The sequence below is a fragment of the Podarcis muralis genome, chromosome 1 (assembly GCF_964188315.1).
Source record: "Podarcis muralis chromosome 1, rPodMur119.hap1.1, whole genome shotgun sequence".
In the NCBI taxonomy this organism is placed as follows: Eukaryota; Metazoa; Chordata; class Lepidosauria; order Squamata; family Lacertidae; genus Podarcis; species Podarcis muralis.
Window position 1 is genome coordinate 125,865,935 of NC_135655.1, and position 19,162 is coordinate 125,885,096.

Consider the following 19,162-nt stretch of genomic DNA (forward strand, 5'->3'; position numbering starts at 1 on the left):
AAAAAAATTGGATTCCAGGTGGAGAAATCGAAATTAGAGACAGAATTACTTGAACCTAAGACAAAAGTGCTTTCAAGAATGTATAATTTGTTGCTTAAATGGAACACACAGGATGAGATGGTTAAATCAGCCATGATAAAATGGGCACAAGACATTGGGTACAACATTATGTTTGAAGACTGGGAAAGGTTATGGACCACCGGTATGAAATTCACGGCATGTACTGCCCTGAAAGAAAACATTATGAAAATGATATACAGGTGGTACATGACCCCAGTCAAACTTGCAAAGATATATCATCTGTCTGACAATAAATGTTGGAAATGTAAGGAGGCTGAAGGAACATTCTTTCACCTCTGGTGGACATGCCCGAGGGTGAAGGCTTTTTGGGAAATGATTTACAATGAGTTGAAAAAGGTATTTAAGTATACCTTTCACAAGAAACCAGAGGCCTTTCTCCTGGGCATTGTGGGCCAGAGAGTGTTAAAGAAGGACAGAACCTTCTTTCTATATGCAACTACAGCAGCAAGAATCCTTATAGCAAAATATTGGAAGGCACAGGAGTTACCCACGCTGGAAGAGTGGCATACGCAACTGATGGATTATATGGAACTGGCTGAAATGACCGGCAGAATCCGGGACCTGGGAGAAGAGGCAGTGGAAGAGGACTGGAAAAAATTTAAGGACTATTTGCAAAAATATTATAAGTTACATGAATGTTGAGAATTTGCTAAGTCTGGTGAAAACAAACTTCGGCAATTAAGTTTGATTATGGTGGAAATTAAGTTATGAGAGTGAAAGGACTAAATTTTAGAGCAATTTTTATATTTTCAGGATTGATGGAAAAGTGAATACACAACAAGTACCCTAATTTTAAAATACAAATAGATGAAAGTACAAAAACGCATGAAACAAGGTATTAATTTGCTGTTATTTTTTATTTATGGTAAAGAATGCAGGGGGTGGAGGATGTGAGGAAGTCCAGTGGATTATGAAAAATTGCAAAATGTGAATCTTTTCTTCTTTATGATTTTTGCTTTATCTTTTCTTCTTTTTTGTAAAGTTGCTTTTGTTGAATTATGGACGATGTATCTGACTTTGGAAAGAAGCAATAAAAAATATTATTATAAAAAAAAAAAAAGGAATGAGTTCAGTCAATGTGTAATAAACGAAATGTTTTGGCTGCAGGCTATACTGGCAATGGGCCTGAGAGTCCCAATGTATCCCGGCACAGCTTAAACGTTAAGCTTAATTGTCGGTTTCATTTTGGGGAAGTGTCGGTGAGCAGTTGGTAACTGGCAGAGAGACTTAGACACAAGGGTTGGTTATTTGGTCATTTGTGGCAAGTTGGTTACCTTAGTTTTCTCAGTGTGGATGCTCTGATTATTATCCTGATGCCTGAGCTTTGACAGAACTGGGACACTTGAGAGAATCCCTTGAATATCAAAGTCTAATGGAATGACTTGCAGCTTTCCAAACTGAGTTTTTTTGATGCAGTTTCCTCTGTGAAGGATTCTTTTGTGTTAGAATTCTGATGACCAAGACCTCTGTCACCTTGACTAATCCTGTGCATTGTTTTTCATGAGCTTACCCCTCAAGCAGCTTGCAAGTTAGGCAGTAGCCGATATGCATAATTGCTAGCATCAAGTTTGTTGCAGCATGAGTGTAAACGAAAAACTCCGAATGGAGCAGGAGTCCGTTAGTATGGTTGCCATGGTGACAATGAATTTATTTCTCACAATCAGAATTTGGAAGCAGCATCCAACAAGAAGCAGCTGTGCTATTTTGCCCTTTAAAAAATAAAAGCAATCTGCCAGCATTTTCTCTTTCTTTTTTAAAAAAATAACTTTTTTATTCAAAATTAAAACGAAACATATCATCCTTATTCCCCCCCCCCATTTTCCCTCCCTCCCCCTCCCTCCCCCCACAGAACTCACCCACCCCCGGACTTCCCTCAGTTCCAGTCTTTGATTTCTCTAAAAGTGCTGTTTTCGGCATGTTACACAGTTATATAGATCCTCAAACTATTTAGCTGATTATTATCAATAAAAAAGTTTGTGAATGTTTATTCAAAACCAGCCAAGGAGTCCAGTTCGCTTTGTTGCGTCTTCAAATACTTTGTAAAGGGTTCCCATTCATCTTTAAAGTCACAGTTATCCTTGTCCCGTACCTTGTATGTCAGTTTTGCCAGTTCTGCATAGTCCGTCAATTTTTCTTGCCATGATTCTTTAGTTGGGGTTTCTTCAGTCTTCCATCCTTGTGCTGTTAAAACTCTCGCGGCCGTTGTCACATACATGAAGATGTTTTTCAGCTTTTTTGGCAGATCTTTCCCTACAACTGCCAGCATTTTCTTGATTGAGCTGCCAGCAGTGGCGGAGGGGCGGTCCGCCCTGGGTGCCACCTCTAAGGGGGGTGACAAGAAGGCACCTCGTGGAGGGCTCGCCCCGCCACCCCCGGGCACGGCGGCATAAGCTGCCACCATCGCACAGCCGCATGCAGAGGATCCTCCGCTCGCGGCTGCAGCAGTGGAATCCTGCAACTGTCCATATGGCACTCGAGCGGCACCATCAGCAAACCGCCCGGCTGCGCATGCGCTGTCCATAGCAGTGCTGCACATGCGCCATACGTAGCGGTGCTGCACATGCACTGTGGGGCAGTTTGCCGGCACCGCCGCTTGAGTGCCGTACGGATGGCGGCGGGATCTCTCCGACGCTGCTGCAGCTGTGAGCTGAGGATCCTGCTGCCGTCCGTACGCCGCTCGAGCGGCGCTGCCTGCAAACAGCCCCGCGGTGCATGTGTGGCACTGCTGTCTACTGCGCATGCGCGGCACCGCTACGTACGCCGCATGCCAAATGCCTGTGAGCCTTCCCTCGCCCCTGGCTGCCAGGTCAACCTCTGCCATGCTGCCACACCTTACAGTCAGCTCTGACTGTTGGAGTTGGAACTGCTTGCATCATTTATAAAGTCTTTTTTGTTTAATGGCATCTATGCCCTTTTTTGCTGCTGCCTCCTGTCACTTCAGCAGTCCTCTCCTCCTCCTCCTTCAAGTCTCCTTTTCTTTCTCCCGAACTTTTGCCTGCAGCCACAAGGGAAGTGTTGCCTCAGCGGTTGGCCTCTTTCCCAATCTCTCATTTATGTCTGAGAAAATGGAAGGTTTTTTGTACTCCCAAAAAAGAGAAATAAAATCCCCCAAAAGGAGAAGTAAAACATAGCATACTGGTTTTATTACTTAAATATGCAGTCTTACCTTGGGTTACAGATGCTTCAGGTTGCATTTTTCAGGTTGTAGACCGCCGAAACCTAGAAGAACCGGAACGGGTTATAGTGGTACCTTGGGTTAAGTACTTAATTCATTCCGGAGGTCCGTTCTTAACCTGAAACTGTACCACTTAACTAATGGGGCCTCCTGCTGCTGCCGCACTGCCAGAGCACGATTTCTGTTCTCATCCTGAAGCAAAGTTCTTAACCCGAGGTACTATTTCTGGGTTAGAGGAGTCTGTAACCTGAAGTGTATGTAACCTGAAGCATATGTAACCCGAGATACCCCTGTACTTCCGGGTTTCGGCGGTTGCGCATGTGTGGAAGCTCTAAATTGCAACCCGCGGTGCACAGACACGCCGCTGCGGGTTGCCAATGTGCATCCCGCACGGATCCCGTTCGCAACCCGAGCGTCCGCTGTACTGCTCTTGTTTGTTTTTTAAAAAGCCTGCTTGACATTTACAATTTCCGAAATTGTGTCGGGAAGTCTTTGCAGCCTGATTCTAAACACATCCCCTCTGAGCTAATACTGATTTTAGTTGGGACTGCTAAAGCTGCTGCCTTAATTTGCATTGTGTGGGCTGATTCACATGTCATCTGTTGATGGTTTTGCATAAGTGGGAGCCAGCCTCGTCTCTGCATTCCCAGAAAAAAGGTACTGTTTGAGGCGGCAATATATGGATCTCACCTTTGGATAGATTCCTATCCATTATTGAGTATGTGGGCCTGACCAGGAGTGAGAGATATGTACTGAAACCTCAATTATTATTTTCTTTCCAAGTATGCAGACATGAGAGTGACTCTCATTTGTGCTAACCAAGAAGAATGTCGTGTCTGAATCAGCCGTGAAACTCAAAAATAAGTTATGCTCATTTCCTTTGAGTATCTCGCCTTCCTTTCTCTTTTACTGTGTAGCATTTAGCTGGTGGTTTTGATACATATCTTTTTGATGCTGCTGTCCTCAGATGATTCTCAATATCCGGTATGAAAGTACAGCTTTTAATGTACATTGTGGTTGATCACTTCAGTTGTGACAGATTCAGAATTTGGACTTCTCTAAACAAAGGCTGCTAAACTAATGTTTAAAACATTTCCCCCCCCTCTGGAAGATTTTTACAGAGCGGTAAACCAGAAATGGATTCAAAAGGCTAAAGAAATAAAGAATCTAACGACTCTTTCTGTGGCGGGAGGATTTCGAGATTATCAAGTTCGTACAGGACTGGCTTTTCTGCCCCGAACAAGTCATCAAAGCAGTGCCTTATGTGTTGTGGTAAACTATGCACCCATTCTTTTAAAATCAAAGTAATATTTACAGATTGGGGGATAAGTAATTTGCAGCCCTAGGGCTCTTGTACACACTGAAGGATTCTTGCTAAAGGTATTGCATATTTAATCCTTGCCCTGGCATTTACTATAACCGGAGTGATTAAAGTTGTATTCTAGATTCAGCTCTCGGTCCCAGTGGAAACAGTGACACTTGTTACCAAACAAATGTGGATTCCCTATAAGATTAGAAGTGTAATGCTTGGGCCAGTATATAAATGTTTTTCTCCCAAATCCATTTTCTGATAAAAGGGCCTAGCAGGAAGAAATAAGAAATCCTACTGGACATGACTAAGAGATTGGGCTTGCCTAAAGTACCGTATTTTTCGCTCTATAAGATGCACCAGACCACAAGACGCACCTAGTTTTTGGAGGAGGAAAACAAGAACAAAAGTATTCTGAATCTCAGAAGCCAGAACAGCAAGAGGGATCACTGCGCAGCGAAAGCAGCAATCCCTCTTGCTGTTCTGGCTTCTGGGATAGCTGTGCAGCCTGCATTCGCTCCATAACACACACACACATTTCCCCTTACTTTTTAGGAGGGAAAAAGTGAGTCTTATAGAGCAAAAAATACGGTAAATTTTTGAATTCTGTCTAAAGACTGCAGTCCTGCATTCAGCTGTCTAAACAGAAGGATCCAAAGAACCACACATCAAATTTTACATATCCAAGGACACTTTTAGCATTCCCCTTCCCAAACAGCCACTCTCCATTCTACAATGCAAACCAATTTTGACATTGAGTCACAATCCCGAGGCATAGTGATCTGCTATAAGGCAGAGGTTCTGCTGTGCTGTGCATGTCTAAACTAGCCCTTTGAGTCCCTGCTGTTGGGATTTTAGCCGTGGGCAGGATTTCAGCAATGTGCTTTCTTCATTAAGCTAATATTAAATGTTTCTCATTAGTAATTTTTGAAAAGAAGTAACAGAAATCTCTTCTTAAATAGACTTCAGCCATTCCTCGTGTCTGGGCTTCAACAGACCATCTCTCCATAGTTTGGTAAGCAGCTTGAACCAGATTAGGTACCCAAATTGACTCTTCTTTTGTTGCTTGATTTCATTTTTATCTGTAGTTTTTATAACTAGCCTTTTTCCCTTACACTCTTTTTATAGGTGTAAAGAATTGATCTTGGCTACCATCCGAGCATTTTTTGACCTTATTGATGAAAACACTAAGCAGGTTTGTATTTCTGTAAATAGTGATGATATTAATGTTAATTTGAATCCATATTCTGTCTTGGGTTTAGTATAAATATGCTTCATTGAGACCAAAACTTAAGTTAAAATTCTTCTGAAATCATGTGTTAATTCTTAGATAACAGAAGATCCACAGAAGAGAATGCTAGTGTTAAATCATCACTTTCTGAGGCACCCTGCAAAATTATATGAAGAGAGCCCTGAATCTGTTGCTGAACTAACAGGTTAGCTTATCTTTTTTTAAAATACAAGATCAGGGTTAGTAGTTGAGTCTAAGCAAAATGGGTTTGAAATAAGCTGTGATCTCTGTTGAAACTAAACACTGGAAGCTCCTTCTCCCGCCTGATGCTTTACTTGGGCTTTTCCCATTTTGTGCACATAGCACCAAACCATGGTTTAGCATTGTATATGTCAGCAGTGGCGTAGCGTGGGGGGTGCCAGGGGGGCCGGCCGCACCGGGCGCAACATGGGCGGGGGGCGCGCTCGCACTAGCAGCTCTCTGCCCCTACTAAAATCCACGGGTTAGGGAGCCCGCGCTTGCTCGGCTTGGCGAGGAGGTCGCAGAAGGGGGAGAGCGAAGCCTTCTGCCGCGGGCAAAAAAAGGAGAGGAAGCCGGGCGGGCGGGCGGGCTGGCTGGCTGGCTGGCGGGGGTCTGGCTGCGCCTGCTGCTGCCGTTGCCGCTGCTGCCGGGCTTTGACAGCTTGGCGAAGCGGAGGGAGAGGAGCTTTATGGTAATTGCGGCTCTCTCTCCACTGGCCGCCTGGGTAGTGAGCCGAGCCGAGCAGGGAGTCTGGCGAGGGGGCGGGAAGAGACTTTCCCCCCTTTTTTCCACCTCGCCTGGTCAAAAAGGAGAGCGGAGTCTCCTCAGGGCGCCCTCAGGCAGGGAGGCAAGCAGAGCGAGGAGGAGAAAGAGGGGAAGGGGGGGGGGAAGCAGCCAGGAAACGCCGCGGTGTGGAGGAGGAATCAATTAAGGAGAGAAAGCGAAAAGCCTTGGAGAAAGGGAAAAAAGGAAAGAAAAGAGGCAGCTCCAGGAGAGCACGGGGAAAAGAGAAGCCTCGCTGCTGCTGCTTGGGAGAGTAAATTACTGTACTTGCCTTGCCCCGGGTTAGGGGGCGCAAATTACTTGCCTTGCCCCAGGTTAGGGGGCGCAAATTACTTGCCTTGCCCCGGGTGCTGATAACCCACGCTACGCCGCTGTATGTCAGGCTCCTAGGTCTCGGCTTCCTCCCCCCCTTTGGCCGTAGATAAGCAGGACAAAGCAAAAAGAGTCCCTTCCTTCCTTCCTAGTCACTTCCGCATCTTGCAACCTGATATCGCAACCACCCTGCTTTTTGTGTAGCCACCTTATCTGCTCTACGTGACTTTGGACTGATAGGCTGAATACTTTCCAGCGGGAGAGAGTCTGTTAGCTCTCTCTCTTCCTGTTCTTCACTTTGTTGTTCACCCCCCAGCTCTTCCCAACTTTTGTATTCAGAACTGTGCCCCTCTGTAAACCGCTGTTCCAAATCTATACTGCTCCACTGCTCCTGGGCAGCCTCAGAATCCTGGTCAGGGGGAGGGGGAGGCTCCCACCATTCCCCATCAGAGCAGTATTCCTCAGCCTGGTCTCTGACAGTATATGAACATGGCCTGTGTGTGGCTTAGTGGTTAAGAGCGGTAGTCACGTAATCTGGGTAACCGGGTTCGCGTCTCTGCTCCTCCACATGCAGCTGCTGGGTGACCTTGGGCCAGTCACACTTTGAAGTCTCTCAGCCCCACTCACCTCACAGAGTGTTTGTTGTGGGGGAGGAAGGGAAAGGAGAATGTTAGCCGCTTTGAGACTCCTTAAAGGGAGTGAAAGGCGGGATATCCAAACTCTTCTTCTTCTTCTTCTTCTTGAACCAACTTCATACTGCATCATCACCACCACATTATTTTAGGGGGAGAGTTCGCAGAACGAACTAGTTCTAAGTTGGTGCTATACTTTTATGTCACTAAATATTGGGTGGTTTAGTACAACACCATCAGGGAAATGGATCTTTGTATATTCTTAAGCTTATTCCTTATTTGTATGAAATCCGGTCCTCGGCAGATATCATGGCTTGATACTATTTGAAGTTAGAAAGTGAAAAAAACCAAAACAGTGGTGGTAATTTTGTAGGAAGTGAGGAAGAATTTTATTCCTGGATGTGTGAAGAGTGATGTTGCTTGATTGCAGGAGAAGTAAACTGGATCCAGATTAAAACTTCAAAATGGTCCTATACAGTGTACAATGTGAGTTGCGTTGATTTCTTCTTTTAACTGTAACTTGTTTAATTTGGGATAGATGACATGGGAAGCTGCCCAGCAGGTAAATGCAGCAACTTAAGGCCTCCTTATTTGGTCCCTGGAACTCTTCATGGGCCACAACTCCACTCCACCAACCAAACTCTTCACTGGCCCTGGTCCACACTCACGTGTTTTTTGCCTGCCTCAAATGCTTGTTGGGATGGAGAATAGGGGTGTGTGTAGAATGCAGCCTACTGTTGTGCTGCCCATTTTTGCCTCTGACCCCACTCGCCACTAGCATACGGCCCTTGTAAGGTGGCCCAGAAGGGAGTTCAGCCTTGGGGTGCTTTGATGAGTTCTCCAACCCTAAGGTAAAGATAAAGGGACCATTAGGTCCAGTTGTGACCGACTCTGGAGTTGCGGCGCTCATCTCGCTTTATTGGCCGAGGGAGCCGGCGTACAGCTTCCGTGTCATGTGGCCAGCATGACAAGCTGCTTCTGGTGAACCAGAGCAGCGCACGGAAACGCCGTTTACCTTCCCGCTGGAGTGGTACCTATTTATCTACTTGCACTTTGACGTACTTTCGAACTGCTAGGTGGGCAGGAGCAGGGACCGAGCAACAGGAGCTCACCCCGTCGCGGGGATTCGAACCGCCGACCTTCTGATCGGCAAGTCCTAGGCTCTGTGGTTTAACCCATAGCGCCACCCGCATCTCCAACCCTACTTTATACCAAATCAGACTCTCCAGGGTTTCAGACGGGTCTTGTTTCCCAGTCGTACCTGGAGATGCCAAGTATTGAACCTGAGACCTTCTGCCTGGAAAGTATGTGCTCTACTTCTGAGCTTTTGGCCCGCCCCCTGTAGACTAATGGCTAATGGTGATTGGAAACCATGTCTGCTCGATCCCATTCTAGCAGTTCTCCAAACTACTTTGCCAAAAGCTATTGAGCTTTTTGGGCAAAATTGGGGGGGAAACGGACCTTTTTGAGTTCAGCATGTTTTTGTCCTTTTCTGAACAGGAATCGGATGGAAAATACTTTACTTTCCCTCTCTCAGGCCATCGAAAACCATACAGTCATGTCTACTGTCAAAGCAGTATGTTGGTGAGAAATTGCTTTCCTTTGCGGCTTGACTTACCTTCATATGTATTTATAGTAAGAAAACAATTTAAATGCTTTCACTATTTTGTATGCCAAGCTATAACGTGTATTCTTACCTCTCTTTCTCCCCCACATGCCTGTTTTATCTGTCAGGACACAAACAGTTGGATATATGGCTGTATAAACAGTTCCTCACCTGTGTGGTAAATATATTTTACATTTCATAAACAAGTAGAATAGAACTGTTTGCAGAAGATACTTGTGCAAATTATTGCTGTTTTTAATGTTCTTTTAAAAATAAGGTTTGGTTTTGTATTTGCTTAAAACGAGTGGTGCTTAGTTCTGTTTTGTTTTCATTTTTGTGTTATATTTTCTGGCCTCTTCCGACTGTTGTGACATACTAGGAATTTAAGCCACCCTTAAACCTGCCTTAATCCACTTCTTGGATTAGGAGAATCCCTATAATCCCACGGTTAGCTGTGTATTTGGCTTTAATGAATAGGATTCCCCTGGGGACTGGTGGATTTTGAACATATTCAAAATTAGCTTAAGCACCCTACAGTTATATTTAAATACTGAAGAAAGAGGAGGAAAGAACATTAATATAGCCATATTATAATATCACATTTAGCACTGTAACACTTTCATATGGTTTATCTAGTACATGAGAAAGCATTTCCAGTGCTCAAAATAGTTATTGCTCAGGGAAAGGCCTTCCAGTATTTGTTTGCAATACGCCAATTTATACATTAACAGTCTTCCATGTATTCCTTAGCTATTATTTTATTATTTCCACTGACCGGTAATCAAAATGTTTGCACAAAATAGCAAGTTAAGAATTTTTAAATTTTTGTTTTTTGTTAAAACATCCTTAAACTTCCCCTAAGAGGATGACAACAATATATAGAGGGAGTTTATGTCTGCTTGCTGCATTCCCTTTATAACTTCCATGTAGAAATCTGCAGAACAGCTTATTTGTTAATTAGCTGTTGTGCAGGAACATCAGACACAGTAAATGTCTGGACCAGTGGTAAAGGGTAGTTTCTGCAGAGAAGGAAGGGAATAAAAGCTTTGGGGGGTGGGGAGAGGCAAAGTTGTTGTGTTTGTTTTAGTTTTGCCAAAAGTTATTGAGCTTTTTGGGCAAAATTGGAAAAAACGGACATTTTTGAGCTTCTTAAAAAGTAAAATTGCCCAAAACAACACTGCTGACACGATGTGCCATACACCTGCATTTTCCGGGACATTTTGCCGATTTCCGCCTAGACACTGCTTCTGACAGCAGTATTCTGGTTATGTCTGGGAAATTCCGAACGTATGGCAACCCTATTCACTATGGTTTGCTGAAACAAGCCAACTTCACAAATTACAGTTGGAAGGTGGCTTATTTCAGCAAAGCACAGTTAAAATTAACCACAGTTTGTCCAGATTAAAAAATTGCAACATGCTACAGTGAATCTGAATTGATGCTTTTGAATTACAGTGGTACCTCGGGTTAAGTACTTAATTCGTTCCGGAGGTCCGTACTTAACCTGAAACTGTTTTTAACCTGAAACACTACTTTAGCTAATGGGGCCTCCTGCTGCTGCCGCGCCGCCGGAGCCCGATTTCTGTTCTCATCCTGAAGCAAAGTTCTTAACCTGAAGCATTATTTCTGGGTTAGCGGAGTCTGTAACCTGAAGCGTATGTAACCTGAAGCGTATGTAACCCGAGATACCACTGTATGATGCTGGAGGAGACTCTTGAGAGTCCCATGGACTCCAAGAAGATCAAATCTATCCATTCTGAAGGAAATCAGCCCTGAGCGCTCACTGGAAGGACAGATCCTGAAGCTGAGGTTCCAATACTTTGGCCACCTCATGAGAAGAGAAGACTGTCTGGAAAAGACCCTGATGTTGGGAAAGATGGAGGGCACAAGGAGAAGGGGACGACAGAGGACGAGATGGTTGGACAGTGTTCTCGAAGCTACCAGCATGAGTTTGACCAAACTGCAGGAGGCAGTGGAAGACAGGAGTGCCTGGGGTGCTCTGGTCCATGGGGTCACAAAGAGTCGGACACTACTAAACAACGACTAAACAACAACAACAACAGTGAATCCAAAATGGAAGTGAAACTTCTAAACACTTCAGAATTGTGGCCAGAGTCAAACTTTTTATGTCTTATCTCCATAATTTTAGAATGTGGTTATTGTGTTACAGTTTCTTGCCTGAGGGCGTTTAGACCTACATTTCCACAAAGGCCTAATTTGACACTCTGGCCACTACACCACATTAGCTATAGGTATCAATAATAGTGATATTAGAGTTGCTTTCTAAACTTGCTTACCAATTAAAATATAGCATTGTGCATAAGAAACTTGAAATAAATATTCCTGAACATCATCTAGCATGGTTCTCTAATCTCTAATAGTTTGTATCTTAATTTTCTACAGTCTGCGAGGTGTTGATTTGAGTTGGAAAACTGAATTACTGCCAACAGTTAAGGTAAAAACTGTACCATTTCCTTGAAAACTAAACACTTGTTTATTTATTCATTATTTAAGAGAATATAAATGTTCTGTGCACTTAAACACATTTTGAAGAGCTTCTGTGATAAAATTAACAGTTCCAGGTTTTCCTTGTGGTTTAAGTGCTCTGTTGGAGACTTCAAAATTATTTTCACCATGATTTTTTAAAAAGACTCAAAATACACTTTACAGGCCAGTTAAACATTACTTTTGCATGTATTGTCTTTCTAGACTGTGACTCTGAAACTTCAAGAATATCCTTCTTTATCACATCTTGTGCTTCATGTACCAGCCGTCAATGGTAATAAGGTAATAGAGAGGGGTGTCTAGTTTGTGTGTGTTTAAAACCAATACACCTGAGTATTTTACATAACTTTTCCTGAAATGTTGTATTTTTTAGCGCATTCCATAACTGGTGATGAGAACTGTTGCTTTCTTTTAACAAATGAGCCAAGTCTTTGCTGTTAGACCAGGCATAGGCAAACTCGGTCCTCCAGATGTTTTGAGACTACAATTCCCATCACCCCTGACCACTGGTCCTGTTAGCTAGGGATGATGGGAGTTGTAGTCCCAAAACATCTGGAGGGCCGAGTTTGCCTGTGCCTGTGTTAGACTATTGATGGATTGACTGCAAGAGTTGTTTGCCTCTGTAGTATCTGGGGTAAAGCACAAACCATGCTTTAGGCTCCACAAGAGAGCCTAAAATACGCCTTAGTTCCAAATGACACGTTTGAGAATCTGCAGAACATTTGCAGGTGATACAGAAATGACCACTACATTTATTTCTGTTTACTAATACAGCGGTACTTCGGGTTAAGTACTTAATTCGTTCCAGAGGTCCGTACTTAACCTGAAACTGTTCTTAACCTGAAGCACCACTTTAGCTAATGGGGCCGCCGCGCTGCCGTAGCACGATTTCTGTTCTCATCCTGAAGCAAAGTTCTTAACCCGAGGTAATATTTCTGGGTTAGCGGAGTCTGTAACCTGAAGCGTATGTAACCCGAGGTACCACTGTAAGGTGATTTGTTAAGTTTATGGTTGAGTCAGTTCTCGAACCCAGTTCTCCTGGTGTGAAGTTTAAGACAGTGGAACCTCAGTTGCCGAATGTAATCCATTCCGGAAGACCGTTCAACTTCCTAAACGTTCAACAACCGAGGCGCAATTGCCAGTCGGCAAAATCCATTGAAAAAATGGAGAAACGCACCTCGGAAGCCGTTTGACTTCCAAGGCGCATTCGAAAATGGAAGCATTCACTTCCGGGTTGTCAGCGTTCGAAAGCCGAAACGTTCAACTTCCGAAGCGTTCAACAACCGAAGTTCCACTGTACCTTGTCTTGGTTTTCCACTTTGTGAGGATGAAATGCTATGTGGACCACTGCCAGAACTTCTAGAAATCACTATGTATTTCCTTTTTGCAGTTTACTTTCGACTGCGAGTTCTTTAACGAAGCTTCAAGAACAGTACAGCTTCCTGTGACCCACCTTTTTTCATTTGGTAGGCCTCCTTCACTGCATTTGGCAAATGCACGATTCTGGTTTCCGTGTATTTAAATAGTTATTTCTTGTTAATTGTGACTCTAAAGACTAAAATCTTTAATATAATATTTTAGTTTTCTGTTAATTATGTTGCTTTGACTGTACACTCTATCTTTGACTTTCCTCAGATTGTTTTATTGATGTTTTAATATTCTGCTTTGAGATTTTTCTTAAAAATATAAAGCGGTATAGAAATGAAATATGTAAGAATGATAATTTACTGACTACTTCTGACATGAAGCAATGCTTTCTACAGGACTTTCTTCAAGCAAAATCGTATTAAATTCAACTGGCCTTATTCACAAGGTTCAGCTTCAACATTTTGGTCAGGTATAAATACTGATTATTATTATTATTTTATTATTATTTCAGGTACATAAGTTTTCTGTTTTGGGTTAGTTCTTTTAGGGAGTTCTAGTAAACTAACATGTATTGCATTGTTACATTTGTTTAGATATACCAAGCTTTTAACATCCTTATAGAGAGCCGCTGCCAGTCGCTTAAAGGTAAATTTATTTCCAGAAATCACTTTTAAACCAGTGTTGGGGGGAGGGGGTAATCCTTTGCATGTACCTCATTACTCACATATTCTTATTTTTGTAATGTCATTCGTTCTGTAGTCTTTATTTCTAAGGTCATTTTGTAGTCTGACTTGCTGTAAAATTAACCTTACTTGATTTTTGGGGGGCTTTGTAGTTGACAGTACAATTTCATGTACTATATTGAAACCTACTGATTCACATTTGAGCAAGGTACATCCAATATTAAGGCTCACCTTGCTCTTCCCTGCTTTTAAAATATACCAATTTTTGTTCGTTTTTCTTCAGTTTTGCTGAGATTTCATAGCAATCTTCTTTTCTTGAAGTACAGTTTCAGTAGCTGAGCTTGCCACTTCATTACAAAACACTCTACAATTCAGCTCAACTTTTCTGCAGTACCCCAGCTTGATTTCATATTATGTTAACTCTGTTAGCTGATACATACATATCAGGTCTGAAAGGTCTGTTAATCTAGAAGATTTTATCTGAACTATTATCTCAAGTTTAGCAGGTGAACTAGTGAACTACAAATAAGCTAAGGTATCAGCATGTGGAGATGTTTGCTTAAATCAGCCATTTAGAGTTTGTGTTTCAGAATCCATTATTTTTTGTTTGCTCTGATCATGGGTAAGGGGGGAAAGGACTCTGTTACAAGAACTTTTTTTTTATCGGTTGATTTAAAAATTGATGGGTACTTAGAAGGCAAATTTAAGCTTACATTTAATGCAAAGGCAAAATTCATTTTAGTCCATAGATTTTAATATTATTAATCCCTTATTTATTGTGGTATTTCCTGAGCATCACAAGATTTGTGTGAAAATAAGGGGTGTGGGTGGGTGTGGGTGTTTCTTCCCCCCAAATGAAGCTAAAATATTTTCTAATGCAAGCGGTAACTGAGATGTGACAGTTGATTCATGACTCTGCTTCATTAATGGGGTGTGGACTGAGAATTTTATTTGATGATTTTATCACTGGTGAGCACCTGGTGTGTCCTGGTAAACCAGCTAAATGTGTGTTGCCACTGAGCTACGTTTTATTCTAAACTCTGTTCTGATCGTTTAGATTTGGTATATATAGATCCCTGTGTGGGCGAAAGAGGAATTAAATGTGTGCAAATGTAGTTGGTATCCCTAAGATGCCTAAATTTGTTTTCTAATCTGCTTATGTTTCAGAGGGAAGCTTTCAGTTCATATGTATGAGATGGTATATGGTATATGTGCTGTGTGTGTGTGTGTGTGTGTGTGTGAGAGAGAGAGAGAGAGAGAGAGAGAGAGAGAGAGAGAGAGAGAGAGAGAGAGACCATTGGAAACATGGTGATGTGGATAGGATGCAAATATTATTCCTTTCATTAAAGTCAGCAGCTTTCAGGGTTCACAGTGGTAAAATGAGACCGGTTCATTATGCTGCAGGCACACAACATTTAAAATGAACCTGGATTGCTCTTGAAGTTCTCCTCTTGCCCCCGCCCCAGATCTTGCAGGTTAGCATTCATAACAGGGCATGGTCTTTTGTTGTCCGTTGTGTTAGCCGACTACCAGTTTGTTACTTGATCTTTTGTAGTTATCCTTTCCCTAATCCAAACTGATTCGCTTTGTCTTGGGTAGTACTTGGATGTTAGCACTACAAAGGCAGATTTATGGGGCTGGGTTTTTTCACTTTATGATAACAATCACAGAAGCTTGGCGTCTTGAAATCTCCCATTTATGCCAGCAAGGATGTGTAGAACCTTATCATCCTCATGCCCTGTCAGTGCAGAGAGGAAGCTTATGCATTGCAAGCCTGACATTTTTAAATTGCCACTTGAACTGGGTGCACGACACTCTCCTTAAAGTTGGCAATCTAATGCCACTTAAGAGTGAAAATGGATGAAGTGAACATACATTTTCTGTTCTGTGAATAACCTTCCCATTTATCTTGCTGAATGGCACAGTTGCCATCTCTCTTTCCTCTTGTTGTACTTCATAAGCCTCTTTCTATTTCTTTCACCGTGCCTGCCTGCAGAGTTGGAATCGGGTAAATGATGATATCACACAGCCGTAATATTAAGTCTGCCGTGCTGCTTGAGTCTGCAGTGTGACGTGAATAATGAGAAGTGTGGCTCAATGCAAAATTGAAATAGACAAGACACATTGGCAAAGAAGCAAAAAAATTAAAATGCCGAGCATTAGAGATTGTGAGCAACTGGGAGATGGTTATTGGAATAAGAGAATTACACATTATCGTTATCTCAGTTGTTGTGGGACGTGGGTGGCGCTGTGGGTAAAACTTCAGCGCCTAGGACTTGCCGATCAAATGGTCGGCGGTTCGAATCCCCGCGGCGGGGTGCGCTCCCGTCGTTCGGTCCCAGCGCCTGCCAACCTAGCAGTTCGAAAGCACCTCCGGGTGCAAGTAGATAAATAGGGACCGCTTACCAGCGGGAAGGTAAACGGCGTTCCGTGTGCTGCGCTGGCTCACCAGATGCAGCTTGTCACGCTGGCTACGTGACCCGGAAGTGTCTGCGGACAGCGCTGGCTCCTAGCCTATAGAGTGAGATGAGCGCACAACCCTAGAGTCTGTCAAGACTGGCCTGTACGGGCAGGGGTACCTTTACCTTTACCTTTACAGTTGTTGTTACATTTCAATATAATTCTACAACCTTACATTATAGCTGTTTTATGACAAAAAGAGGGTCAAATGACATTTGGGCCTCATTCTTGGTCTCTCATGTCACAGCAGAACCTAAGGTGTTGCAAAATACTCCTTGGACTTGCTTTTTGATAGCGTGATATGTTTTGAAAAGTTTCTTTGTTGTAGCAGAGTCCTTTTGTAGTGGCCTGATTTAAACTGATTTCATCAGGTGCTTGGCTCTTTGTTTTATTATGTACTTTCATTTGCTTCTTTCAGAAAGGAAACCTTCTGTGTACCAGCTTCATATACCATGGTCCTATGAAGACTCTTTAACTTTGTCACAGTAAGAGTTTAACATTATTTGATTTCTTTACATCACTGAAAAGTGTCACACCTTAGGACTTCCATATATGATATGAATGCGTTCTCACAATATGCAGGTGGATAGGACCACAAAATTTGGGATAGCAGATGATCTTAACGTCAGAGTTTTTAAGGAAGGGTGAAGGTTTCGTGTGTAACAACAAAACACTGAATAATAGTTAAGTAGCCAGAAGATTCCTACCCATGCCCGTTTCTTCACAAATCCACATGAGACATGGCTTTGTCATGATGCTTCCATGTGTATGCCTCTCCTAGAATAATTCCAAAAAGGTATCAATTGGAAGAAGCTTGAGCAATGATCTGGAAAAGATATGTTGCATAGGTTCAAGTAGTCTCTTCACTGCCTTGCTGACAGTGTTATCTCCACTGGTTAAAACCACGGCTCCTACCCTAATCAGAGTTTGCAAACTAGCTTCAACCATCGTTTCAAAGTCTGAATGATATGGAAACTTTGATAAGCGGTAGTGCCACTTGTTAAATGAATGACAGCTCTGAATGTCTGGGTTTTAGCTCGTCATTAAAAAACAACAACCAGTCGAACCTGCAGCAAAAGCTAGCAATGTATCCTCCTGCACAAAATGAGTTCTCCTGTCTCATAATGCCACACACACTTAACAAGATCGCATCAGACTTTATTTTAGATTGGACAAGTGTTTATTGCAGACCAATATTTTAAAAAAACATAACCTAACCACCACAGGGTTCCATCTTCGACTGAGATTTCTGCAAAGCTGCACATTGCCCAGCCTGAAAATGACACTGCTGTTCCATCGTTGAACATTTATTCATCTTCAGATTGCAAATATGAAGTAAGTAAAAGCCTATATGAAGTAAGTATAAAAAAGAGAATTACATTTCCCCTACTTCCCTTCAAAACAAGGGGGCCCATTTTCTGTATTGTAGTAAAAGACAGACAGTGGAAGCCTTTTGATGCACAACTGAAATAAAGCTCCTTTGTTTGTGTTGCAGCCAGCTGATGTTTGTTATACGTCAGAGTAGGAGAGGGCCTTCTTGGTAATGGCACCCCAGTTTTGGAATTCTTTATTTCCCTTGGTCTTTGCTCAGTAATTAGTGCCTAGGCCTGTTCAGTGTTTCCTTATGATTGCAAATGGACTGCCTTGTTTTACCAGATATGGTTGCATCATTTTACATGGATCCGAATTTTAAATTGTAACCCGCTCTGGGATTGCTTTGCAGTGAAGTGAAGTGCGGGTAATAAAATATTTTAAATAATTGAGCTTTCACCTTTTGTGAAGTGAGCATTTTAAGAGTGCTGTATTTATTTATTTTCCACTAAAATGCACATTTTGCTATTGTTAGTAATTCTGAGGATAAAAAAATAACAAAAAATAAAATATAGTTGCCTGTCATTTAAAAAAAACATAAAATGACACTTAACTAGGTGACGCTTAACAAAGGCCTGGGCAAACAGTCTGTGCTGGGAAAAAATCTTACCATGGTACTGAAAAGGCATAATAATTGTACTAAGTGGACTTCGCTGGGAAGGACATTTCTACACGCACAATGCTGATAATCCCCCACCAGACCTCAGATAATTGGGCACAAACATGTGGTAACTGGGCAAGCCTTCAGGTTCCTGAGTCCTAAACTGCTTAGGTCTTACCCATTAACACAAGAAGTTTGAATTATGCTTGGAAATGGATTGGCAGTTGGTGTATGTTTAAGAACTAACAAAATATGATCTTGATGGTCAGTCCACATAGGAGCTTAGCATCTGTACAGTGGTGCCTCGCAAGACGAAATTAATTCGTTCTGCGAGTTTTGTCGCCTTGCGATTTTTTTCGTCTTGCGAAGCACGGTGTCGGGAAAGTTTTGGAAAAGATTCAAAAATCACCAAAGTCTTTAAAAACCTCAAAAAAGGCTACCACACCGCGTTCTATGAGTTGCTCCTCGAAGTCAAATCACAACTGTATTAACGGTGTTAAGAAAAAGGAAACAAACTTGCAAGACATTTCCGTCTTGCGAAGCAAGCCCATAGGGAAAATCGTCTTGCGAAGCAGCTCAAAAAACCAAAAACCCTTTCGTCTTGCGGGTTTTCCGTCTTGCGAGGCATTCGTCTTGCGAGGTACCACTGTATTTTAAGTTTCCAAGCAGTCTTCCAAGGCAGAACAATACATTGCAGCAGCCTGATCTGGAGCCCATAAGAGCATGGGTCCCTGTGGACCAGCAGTCAGTGTCTAGGAAGGATTGCAGTTGGTTCACCAGCTGAAAATAATGCAAGGCACTTTGTACAAACCAAGGCTTTTTGGGCCTCCAGGGACGCTGCTGGATTGCTAAACTGCACACCTTATTTTATCATAGTAACTGAGAGTATTCTGATTATTTTGTTCTTATGCTATATTATTGTTTTGTGTAAAAAAAAAGCTACCTTTTAAAATGTGTGTTGCAACTAGGTAACCGTCAAGACCTCTTTTCTGCAAGTCCTTGGTCAGGTAAGAAAGTTTTGTTT

The 19,162-nt window shown here is 42.5% G+C and overlaps 1 protein-coding gene across 1 annotated transcript in view; it reads left to right on the plus strand.

Moving 5' to 3' along the window:
- Nucleotides 1-19,162, plus strand: part of PGAP1 (post-GPI attachment to proteins inositol deacylase 1) — a 62,593-nt gene that overhangs the window by 23,772 nt on the left and 19,659 nt on the right. The window contains exons 5-19 of the mRNA XM_028751895.2: nt 4,368-4,528; nt 5,528-5,580; nt 5,694-5,760; nt 5,896-6,001; nt 7,975-8,030; nt 9,045-9,128; nt 9,279-9,328; nt 11,554-11,605; nt 11,860-11,937; nt 13,046-13,121; nt 13,419-13,492; nt 13,617-13,668; nt 16,585-16,651; nt 17,393-17,501; nt 19,107-19,145. Coding sequence (XP_028607728.2) covers nt 4,368-4,528; nt 5,528-5,580; nt 5,694-5,760; nt 5,896-6,001; nt 7,975-8,030; nt 9,045-9,128; nt 9,279-9,328; nt 11,554-11,605; nt 11,860-11,937; nt 13,046-13,121; nt 13,419-13,492; nt 13,617-13,668; nt 16,585-16,651; nt 17,393-17,501; nt 19,107-19,145 — 1,124 coding nt within the window. The remainder of the gene's footprint in view (nt 1-4,367; nt 4,529-5,527; nt 5,581-5,693; nt 5,761-5,895; nt 6,002-7,974; nt 8,031-9,044; nt 9,129-9,278; nt 9,329-11,553; nt 11,606-11,859; nt 11,938-13,045; nt 13,122-13,418; nt 13,493-13,616; nt 13,669-16,584; nt 16,652-17,392; nt 17,502-19,106; nt 19,146-19,162) is intronic.